The 12021-nt window shown below is 37.2% G+C and overlaps 1 protein-coding gene across 1 annotated transcript; it reads right to left on the reverse strand.

The window, feature by feature from the left end:
• Positions 1-4943: 4943 nt before the first annotated feature.
• Positions 4944-6872, reverse strand: LOC124160444 (zinc finger BED domain-containing protein 5-like). The gene has a single exon (XM_046536298.1). It carries the CDS (start codon positions 6870-6872, stop codon positions 4944-4946), a length of 1929 nt encoding a protein of 642 aa, XP_046392254.1.
• Between the last annotated feature and the right edge of the window lie 5149 nt (positions 6873-12021).

A 12021-nucleotide genomic window follows, 5' to 3' on the forward strand; every position in this document is an offset into this window, starting at 1 on the left:
TATAAGGAACTCAATGGTAACTGGCAAAACATTAGTTTCAGACAGTTATTAACTAACTATTAAGAGTGATATCCAGGCTAACACTTCACATGCAATTATAAATTGCATTTTTTATATAAAAAAGTGTTCTTTTTGCGACATTGGACACAGTGAGTTTGCTTTACTTGCTTTACTATCGTATGTTTAATGCCGTCATGATGTGAGTCAAGTTTACAATTCATAGATGGTCTCCCTTTCCCACCAGGCTCAGCAGTATTACCATATGTCTCTATATAGTGACAGACCACACGGCAACGGAATTCAAGAAGATCTATTGGCTTCACATAATTTATTTTATGCAATTGCCAAGCATTTTGTAAATCCAGCGCAAAGCAGAATAATGGAAGGCTTGAGTATCATTTCTTTCCACGGATTGATGCTTGTAACTTGTCAGTATTTTCATCAGCTAGGTCCACTCCTCCCACATACTGATTAAAGATCTTGATTTAATTTGGCTGATTAACTTTTATCTTTTTTCTGCTTTTGAGAATAACGACTGACGACTGTAGCAAAGGTTTGACACTGGCACAACAAGATGCAACTGTCACAACACTGTTATCCTTCCATCTACAAATAATATTGTCCTTTCCATCAATTAGGTAATCAAATGTGACCCTATCTTTTTTCTTTAGGGTAGCAACAGATAGTAAAGGAGGTTTGTCTATGCGATCTTTTCTCACTGTGCCTGTTGCTTGGTGTCCCATTGAATGAAGTTTATCAAGGAGTGCAATGCTTTTGAAAAAGTAGTCGAACACAAAATGGTATTTATCAGGTCGATGCTGCGTTTTGAGTGCCTCAGTAAATTGCAAAACAACTGAAGCACCTACACCACATTATTGCTATTGAGTGTTTGGGTTTTCACCTTGATAAGGCTGAAACCAACAAATGTAGCCTAGAGGTGTTGAACCACACCAGAATATATACACCCAAACCGAATAGGCTTACCCCGAATGAACTGTTTGCACCCGTGACGACCAAAACAGGGAATCACGGCCTAATCAAAGCTGAAGTAGGTATATTTCATTTGGTACAAATTTCATACATCTGTCATTCAGTTGCTCAATGAGAGGTCGCAGCTTGGAAAACTTGTCCATGAGGTTCAAACTAGAATTGTCAGCAACATGCAAATTTGAAAATATTGTTTCAAATCGATCACGTCTCATTGCACCGTTAACTAGAGAATTATGCAAATTTGGTCTTCACTCCCAAGACATATGCCGTCTCGGAACAGAGATTCCACCACACCAGAATTTATAACAACTCAGGAAAATTATTCCCAAAAAATGACACTCACCGACAGTCAGTTCAAGGTTTACTTGCAGCATATAAATAGGAAAATTTGACAATCGTATCAATCACTTCAATACCCAGAAAGAGTTCTAAGTATTTGGAAGGGGGTTTCGTTTTCGTGATTTTTTCTTCTGAAACTCTACCTCCTACTGGCTGGGCAGTTAGATCGGCTTTCTTTTATTTCCACACCATTGGTGCAGCGAGGGGGGGATTTTGGGGGATAAAACTCCGCCAGAACTCAGAAAAGTTTTTTAATTCAATCCATTTTACTTAATTGAATAAATACTATTTGTACAATAATGCAAGGATTAATAAAATATCCCTCAAAAGCCCTAAAATTCACAATTTTGAACCATTTATCATAAAAATTTTCTCGGGGAGGGCACTCGAACCTCCCGTATTCCATACCCCCCAGAATTAGTTGCACCGAAACCCCCCCTAACCTTTAGTCCTAACTGCATGCCTGTTGCGCACAACTTTGGTTACCTTTTTCTTTGAGCAAGAAGAGGCTGAGGCGAATCAGAAGCTGATACACCGTAATTTTCAGTAGTATCACCATCTGCGGTATCAGCTAAAGGTCAGCATGGTCGATGATCTCATCATAAGAACCATGAATGAGATGAACATAAGCACGCAGCAATGAACCACGAAGATTATTAATTGTTCCAAATCTAATTGCTTATTTGATTCAAAATTAAAGTGAATATTTCAGAGCGCCTGAATGCATGCATAATAGTAGTGGATATGCCTAGTGTACCAAAAATGGAACACTGTTTAATAAACGCTTATAACTAAAACAAAATATATTGTTTAAAAATTATCTTCTTTAAGCACAATAGGTTAACTATTTATTTATTAGTTATTTATTTCCATCGCCCCGAAAACAGCTCACAAGGCCTTTTACATCGGAGGGTATAACATGAAACAACAACTGTCACACACAACCATGCCTTGGATAGGGGCAACCTACCCAGGCGGGACTCGAACCCGCGACCTTCGGTTTGGCAGGCGAGGACTTTACCCCACCGCCACCGAGGCCGGCAGCTATCACTGAACAGGCAGAGAAAAATTTACAACATTCGAGCGTAATATTAAATAGTTATTAATTTAACATTTGATATGGTCTCAGAAAAACTGCCTTGAAAAAAAAGACTGATATTTCTCAACAAACTGGCTGCGATGGGTTGGCAAACTGACCAATTCTTTGCACCCCATAGTGCAATATACCTTTATAAAGAGGTATAGAAAGAAAAACCATAACATATCGGTGTGTAATGAGTAGTAGTCATTAAATTAGAAAGTCACATCAGGTGTTCCAAAAATGGAACTCTAGGCATAAATGGGTTAAAGATAATAGTTTTTTCAATTTTCTGTGGAAATAACTGATAGGCTAAAATTGAGGAAATCCTCGGCAATTTGATGCGATCTTCGTAATCATTTATGATACTCCTAACAGCAGGAATGAACTCCTAAACTGGTTCATCTGTCAATGATTTTTGAGTACTTCCAACTGTTTATGCTTTGAAATGAATTCTTTGTTTTGTTCTGTGTGTTTATAATTTTTAAGTGGAATTTTAATGAGAAAATGTTAACAGACTTCTGGCATGAAGGTCTTAGTACCCTATTTGTTCACATCTGATGAAAAATGCGTATTGAGAAAAATATTTTCCCCCAAATTTCTTATTATCAATTCATATAATCAATTAAAAATTCAATACAATATTTGTTATTTTAATTAAGGTGCACATTATTCAAAATCATAAAAAGTCATTTTAGAAGAATATGTATTACCAATGAAATGATGTTAACCGTTAAGTCGTGCTAAGAGTGGGTTGGAGTCGAGTCTAGTGGCAGGAGTATTGGCTGGGAACGCCATTGTGTTTGGTCCCAAATCGGAGGGACGAAGGAATTCTTAGGAGAAAAGTCTAAAATATTCTCATGCTAATCATTCCACAGTAACATTTTCCTTTCCCAGGATCTGGTAAGGAAAGCGTTAAAATATTTTAGGGATTCTATGAAATATCCTTAAATTATGCGGTTTTAACTAAGATTTTATGAATAGAATGTATGTGTAGCATATTTATCAAAATATATACAGCTTTCCTTTGCATACAAACTAAGGGTATTTTTCCATTGTATGCATCTCTCAGATTAAGCAAACACCCTTATAGCAAATTTCTGACCTTATGCTTGATTGAATTATCTTAGCTACTAATTTAATTTAGGGATTAAGCAGAAGTACACAGTCATATGTCAGTAGTGAGTCATTACTGTCAGGATTATTATTATTTTTTTTTCCTTTTCTTGACCTTGTTTAATATACGATATAATATTTCCTGGAGTTTAGGTCAATTTTAAAACAAGTTTCAGCCAACGAAAAAACAAGCAAGTTTTAGAAACAAAATCAGAGCACAATGCACAAATATAATAACTAACTTCATTCAAAAAGAAAAGGTAAACTTTAAATCGTCTAATATGATCAATCTATTGCATAAAACAAAGGTTTTTTAAAAAAATAACCCAAATATTATTGTACTTAAAACTTACAAAACTAATAACACAGCAATAATGTATAAAGAAGAATATGATAAAAAAATTAATGATTTACTCGATGATATAGTGACATATATATACGGAGATTCCAAAAAATAAAAACTTTACAACTTCACTTCAAACTAAAGTAAATACACTGGTTAAAAAACTTTTTAAATAAAAGAAAACAGATTTTAAGACAAAATATAAATTAACAAAAAACAACGGTACTCCTCCAAAATTGTGTGGTTTAGTTAAAAACCATAAACCTAACATACCCCTAAGACCGGTGGTGAGTTTCATATATAGTCCTACTTACGAAAGTGCCAAATTCCTTGAAAGCATTCTTAAGAATCTATCCTCAGATAAATATAACTTAAAAGATTCATTTCATTTTTATAATAAAATTAAACAACAAACAATTTTCTTAAATCATAAACTATGCTCTCTAGATGTAAAATCTCTATTTACAAACATCCCACGTGGGTACTACACCTACTACACAGTACTACACCTATTAAACAACATTATTATAGAAAATTGGCCTTTAATATCTGATCATACAGTATTAAACAAGGAAGAATTCTTTGAATTGTATGATATTACTGCCAATCAAGGCTATTTACAATATAAGGACCGTCAATATCAAATAAAAAATGGAGTTCCCATGGGTTCCCCAGTACCTATAGCGACCATTTTAGCTGATATGACGATGAACCATCTCTTAGACCAGTGGTTCCCAACCTTTTCTTGTTTGAGGCACCCTTGGAAAGCCTTTCAAAAGTTCCCGGCACCCTTATAAGGAAATAGATATTTAAAATCTCCGTAGCTTTTTTATTATTATTTATTTATTTGTTTCATTTCGAGAGTTTGCATGCAACAACACCTTATACCTAGTCCTAGATGATATGAGAATACTGTTTACACTGATTCTGCCTTAATAAAAAAAATAGTATTACGATACCAATATGTAATTGTGACAAGTTTTACTGTAGTTGCACAATGTATTCAAGTAGTTAAAGTGTTACACTATGATACAAGACAAACACACAAATAGACCACAGTGCACCATGCATGTATACTCAGTGTGAAACTTGTGATTGATGCTTGGAACACAAACTCTTGATATCAGGTCTTATTGTTGACAATGCCACCCGCATATCGTCCTCAAGTGAAAGAAGCCTATTTCTTTGTTTCGATTTTATTGTAGCCATGGCAGAAAATGCCTGCTCGCACAGATACGATGTGGAGAAGGGCAAAAGTAGAGAAATAGCTTTCTGACCCAAATTAGGGTATTCCCCCAATGTTGCATGCAAAAAAGCTGCCAGTGTCACGTCACTCTTCTCAAACTTGACTTTCAGTGTTGAATCAGCAGACATATCAAGAAATTCGTCACGTTCTATTGCCGTGAAGTCCAGCTCTTCAACCATATCAGCCAGTTCGAAGGGTGATAAAATCCTTTCTAGTTTTTCTGTAGACAGCGATGGAAAATACTTATCAACTGCTTCTCTCAGCTGTTCCAAGTGATTAAAAATCAGATTTTTTACAGTTCCAAAGCCGTTATATCCTGCTTGTTGAAGAGAAGGGAAGTTTGACACATCGTCTCTCTGAACAGCTGACTTCCATGATTTCAGCTTTCTCTGGAAACCTTTCATCTTGTTAACTGATGTTACAATTCCCTCAAGTCTTCCTTGCATTGAGAGATTTCGTTTATTCAGCTTCATGAAAATGTCTGCCAAATATGACAGCTTCAAACACCAAGTATGATTTTCAAGCAGCTTTATGAATATATCATGTCTCTCCTCTCGGAAAAACGCTTTTAATTCTTCTTTGAGTTCAAGAACGTGGTTCAGTACACGACCTCTTGATAACCACCTTATGTCAGTATGCAAAATCAGTGAAATATGATTTTCACCCATTTCTTGACACATCTTTTGAAAAACTCTATTTTGCAGTGGCCTGGATTTGATTAAATTAACCATCTTGACAGCCTGGTTTAAAACCTCAGTTAACTCTTCTCCACACGTCTTGGCTACTAAAGCCTCTCTGTCTAGGAAGCAGTGAGTTGTAGTTATAGATGGATTTTCTTTTAATGCCCTGGTGATGAAGCCTTTGTACTTCCCTATCATCAACGGTGCACCATCAGTACATATGCCACAACAGTAATTCCATGAAAGGCCATGTTCAGTGAGGTACGAATTTACAGATGCAAAAATATCCACTCCAGTAGTTGTAGTCTGTAACTCTTTGCAAAACATAAACTGTTCCACAATATCCTTGTCAATGAATTTGCAAAACCCAAGCAGTTGGCATTTTCCAGCTATGTCAGTACTCTCATCTACCTGCAATGCGAATTTTCTTTTCGATTTTATCTGCTTCACAACTTCTTCATTAATATCTGTTGACATTTCAGATATCCTACGGCTGATTGTGTTGTTGGAAAGAGGTACTTTCGAAATCTGTTCCTGAGCTTCTTTGCCAAGCATTGTTTCTACAATTATGTTGCATGCAGGGCCAATGATTTCTTCACTAGTTGTAAGAGGCTTCATTTTCTTTGCTATCAGCTCTGCTACTCTGAAGGAAGCTTCAATGGCAGTGTCAGCTACTGCTACCTTCTTGACAATTTTAGTAGCCGCCTTACTTTTCCCTTCTAACATACGAGAAAAATATGCCATGTCCTTCTGTGACACAAAAGGGTGTTTGCTATTGAGGTGCCGCTTGAGCTTACTAGGTACCATGGCCTCATTGCTGAGTGTAGCTCCACAAACTAAACACACAGGACGCGGATTATCTTCATCATTGTTTGAAGTAAAACCATATGCTAAATAGGCATCAATATATGTCCTTTTCTTCGAGAGAGATGCGTGTTTCCCCTTTTCGCAATTTGATTCAGATGGAGCAGGAACACCTTCAGTGTTTGACTTCGAAGCAGTACCAATACTGGAAGCCACCATTTGGTCTGGAGATTCATCCGCCTGTACTTTTCGCTTCCTCACTACGAACTTATCCATCCTTCTTTTTCGATGCTGTCAGATAAGATGTATTCTGAAAAAAAGGAAGAAATTACAGAGGCTTAAATTAGTTTCTGATAGTTAAGTAGAGAGCGACAAACACATTTTTAGCTTATCACAAGAATTGCACTTGATCACAAATTTACGTGCACTCGTGCACGTGCTGCTTAATACAATACCTTCTGCCTCCTTTGAGTCACCAATCAGTACAGAGGCATGCTGGCGAGTGGCGACTGGCGACTCGCTGTGCGCCCTGTCCTGTACGTGTGTTATACGCGTCAATCCACAACCCTCTCTGAGGAACGGGTGGGGTGAGGTGGGGTGGAGAAGGACTCTCCGCTATCTCGGTAGTCCCCTCCCTCCCTCCCCCTCTCCCGCCAAGAGAGAATGACGTTAGTGCAATTTTTTCCCCAAAATTTTGGCGGCACCCTCAAAAGATCTCACGGCACCCCTTAGTGCCGCGGCACACCGGTTGGGAACCACTGTCTTAGACAATATAATCACTAGATTGCCTTTCAAAATTCCTTTCATTTACAAGTTGGTGGATGACTTATATTTACTTCCCAATGACATCAAAGAAGACACCATTTTTAATTATTTTAATAGTTTCCACCCTAAATTGCAATTTACAATAGAATATGAAAAAAATAATACTCTACCATTTCTTGATATGCTAACTATTAGAAATCACGATGGTTCGATTCATATAGATTGGTGGAAGAAACCACACAAATCAGACAGATTTCTAATTTTCCAATCACATCACCCTCTTAAACATAAAATAAATGTAGCACTTGTACTAAAATTTAGAGCTCTGAATTTGAGCGATAACATATTTCACGGAAAAAACCTTAAAATAATTGAGGATATTCTGAAGAAAAATCATTTTCCAAAAAAACTTATACATTCTATCGTCCAAGTCCAAGTATATTTCTCGTTGTTGTTTTCCGCAGTTCCCAGCTTTGCAGCTGTCTCCTGGGCGTTTCATTTAGTAATGTTGCAGGCAGATTAGTTGATCACGTTTTACAGATTAATAGAGTCATGGCATAATAATACTGGACAGGGAATTAGGGGATAGGGATATGGGAAGGGTTGAGGGCACATTTGGGGAGGCGGTGTTTTGGTTTCAGCGGAGGTTCGTAGTCCCAAAGATTTTTTAACAGTGCATTATTTGTTTTATCAAATGTGAGGGCAAATTTTTCTAGAGCAGATTTTAGTTTCGCTAGAATAGGAGTGATTTTGAGATCCTTTCTGATGTTTTGGCTCCGGATAAACCAAGACTCGCCAATGATTTTTCTGATGATTTTATTTTCTGTGGTTTGTATTTTCTTCAAGTGAGTTGCCGCTGCATGCAGCCAAACCGGTGATGCGTAGCTTAATAATGGTTTTATCGTAGCATTATACAGGAGTAATTTTGTCTTCGTGGGCAGCGGCGATTTGGAGCGCATTAGCGGAAACAGGGATGCATTTACTCCGATGGCTTTCTTGATACTATTTTGGATGTGGATCGCCCAAGTTAGTCGTTTGTCCATTTCAGCTCCCAAGTATCGGGCAGACAGGCGTTTTGGGATTCTTTTATTTCCGTAGAAGAGTTGCGGGCCATCGCCGGCTTTTGGGTGTCTGGAAAAACATACATGTTCGCACTTGGTGGCATTGACGGAAAGTTTCCAATCGGTGGCCCAGTTTTCGTACTCGTCCAGGTGGTCTTGGATTAAATCTGCAGTCTTCTCCGGGTCTGAACCCTGGGCAAGGATTGTGGTATCGTCTGCATACAAAAATAGGCTGGTATAGGGGGAGGTAGGGGTATCGTTTACGTAAAGGTTAAATAGAGTCGGAGAAAGGATTGCGCCTTGTGTGACGCCGGAGGTGATAGGAAGGAATATTGATGCTGCGGTATTTACTTGGACAAAGAAGGAATGGCCGAAGGTAAAGGATTGGATGATTTTAAGAAGGTAGGTTGGTATCGGGAGAAAGGAGAGTTTGTGAATAAGGCCCAGGGTCCAGACTCGATCGAATACATTCTATACTTCACAAAAGCAATGCTATATTTTCACATACTCAAAATTCACTAAACAATAATGATTCATCAAATACAACATCCTCATACCGTGGAATCATCTATATTGGTAAATTATCTGAACAAATTATGAAGGTATTCAAAAAAATAAATTATAAAATTGCACACAAAAATCATAACACTCTGAACAAGCTCCTATACACAAAAATAAAATCTGAAACCCCTAAAAATTTAAAAAGTAGTTTAATATATAAAATTTCATGGCTCGATTGTAACACTTGTTATATGGGACAAACATCACATTATTTAAAAAATAGAATATCACAACACAAATCATCAGTAAAAGGTGGTATAACTCTGTGTGCTCTTGCTAGCCATAGCATAAACAATGGCCATAGTTTTGATTTTGAGAACGCCGAAATTTTAGATCATGTGGTTATATTGAAAAAAAGACTTTTCAAGGAAATGGTTTACATTTCAAAAACAAAAAATTGTTGTAATAAAAAAAACTGACATCGATAACCTCAGTAAAATTTATTTTTATTTAATACATCAAAATTAATGGTAACCTAGGTGTGGCAATACCTTAGCAACAAAACATCAATAACTATGTTCAAAGTTAAGAGGTATGTCAAAATTTTTGTGTATTCCATTCTGTTTATACATATATATATAGATATATATTTCTTTTAATTATATTATTGTATAAAAAACCCGATTGTACCTTTTTTATGTAAAAATATTGTATATCGTTTTAATCTTTGTACAGTAAAACCTCTATGTAGTGAACCTCTCTACATCGAAAACCTCTATACATCATACCAACCCTCTGGTCCCGTCAGTTTTACATGTAAATTTATAGGCAAACCTCTCTATAGTGAACCTCTTTATATCGTAAAACCTCTATATATCATAGCAACGAGACACCCCCGAGACGGTCTAACTACCTCCGCATTTCGTACCGAGACAACTAGAGACCATCAATGCAGCCGCGATAACGAACATGGAATGACATTATCAGCGATACATGTTTCACGCTTATTTTTTTCTTTAACAGTGAGTCCTCGTTTAACGTCACTTACCGTTCCTGAAAAATGTGACGATAAACGAAATGACGTTAATCGAAGCACAATATCCCATAAGAAACAATGTAAAAAGTGAACATCGGCTCCTAGACCTCACAATTCCTACGCGAAAAAATTTTAGCGTATCATATTTGAGCCATTTCTTACGATGGGAATACCAAACTATGGCATAAACACGAGTCCCTGTCTTCATTGACGGCAATACCAGCAGCGACGTACATCCTTCTCCATTTTTGTATCTTCCCGCGTTTGTTTTTTCGGCTTCGCTATGGTGGTCACCTGGGCATCATCATCGCTGAAACATCGTTGCAGCTACAGGAACCGAGATTGAGAACACGGCGAAAAAGTGACGAAAAATACTCCGAGTTCTACACGGAAAAATTCCTAGAAATCACTTTTCAGGTTCCAGAAAACCGTTATGTTAAGTAAAATTTGCTAAAACTTTACTTGACATTTACGCACTTAACATTTGCGCACCTACCTAAGAATTCATTTTGCAGAAAATTTGCTATTAACGTAATCGAAATTGACCATAAACACACCGTTTTACACTTCATTTAGACTGACTGTATTACCGCCCACAAAATGAACAACCTGCTACACCCGCCGCTTCGCATTTTTTCTCGCGCGAAATTTAAAAGACCTGACCAGACCTGACGTTATCGCGAAGCAAAGGTGCGATAAATGAATGACGGTCTCAAAATTTTCGTGACGTTATCGCGAAATGACGTTAAACGGGGTGACGTAGAACGAGGACTAACTGTACACCTTTAATAATTTTCACGTTAACCATTAGTTTGGGCCATTTTGTTCCATATGAGAGCATACCTAACAGTAAACAAGAAAAAGGCATCCAACTCTCCTAATCATATTAAGTGGTAGTTAATGATGATGATGACAGAAGACATTGTTTTCTCTCAAATCATGGTCAAAATCTTGCGATAGCAATCGCTTTCATTTACTTATGGCTTTATTTTCTTGTAAGTGCCTACATACAATGTTCAGTTAATAAAAGAGGCGACCAGCGCAGCTTATAATCACTTGCTGGCGAAAATATTTCAACCAACTTCACTCCCATCCATGGAGACAGAATTACTCGACCGCATTGCTACTTCTGCTTCTAAAATGAAAATATTTCATGAATATACTGCGACTTGAAATAAATCAAATACAATTTTGCAATTATTTCATTCCCACATTTCCCAGTGTAGCACTTTCTTACTACCGCCTTGGTAATTTTTTCGATGCTTTCGTGAACGATCGTAGTTTAAAATTTATTGCGCTTAGCGACAGTCATATGTCTTGCCTGCGTATTTATACCGCGAAATCTGACTCTTCCATCGGGAGTCCGGGACGTCAATTTCTAGCAATACTGAACGAACATCAATCCATGCGCGACAGTGTTAGGTGAAGGAGACAGCTAATAAGCTGAAACGCGGTAGGGCAATGAAATTTTTTACCGTCGCCGCCGCATTCTGAAGTAGTTCGCCCAGCATTCTCACCGGGAAATTACGTCCTTTCGCAGGCCTAGCGTTTCTGTGTGCCCTCGACAGAGTTTTTCTTCGGAACGCTACGTGCATTGTATTTTGGAGAGAGGGAATTCAACAAAATTTTCAAAATTACGCTCAATTTTTTGTCTATTTTTTGCAGTAGTCACGTGTTTACTTATTTTTTTATATTCTTTAACAAGTTGCATTTTATAAGAATGATAAATCAATTCTTAAAGATATAATAAGGAGTATTTTCAATTATTTGCCATAAAATATGAAAATTACTTAATTAATCATAGGCTGATGATGGATTCGAGAAATAAAAGAAGGCGACTACTTGACATTACCACATAATTAGCTATTTCTCTAGCCATCAACGAGGGCTGGCAGAAGGAAGATGTAGCAGTGACCTTTGGAAAGCCATCATTCACCCTGATATCTATTTTAAACAACCAAGGAAAAACATAAGAAACTGTCTATCTAGGCTGCACAATTGAAACACTCAGGCAGTGAAATACGAGGATGAAGAAATTATGTTGAGAAATATAAAACTATTG

This window comes from Ischnura elegans, chromosome 6, assembly GCF_921293095.1.
Source record: "Ischnura elegans chromosome 6, ioIscEleg1.1, whole genome shotgun sequence".
In the NCBI taxonomy this organism is placed as follows: Eukaryota; Metazoa; Arthropoda; class Insecta; order Odonata; family Coenagrionidae; genus Ischnura; species Ischnura elegans.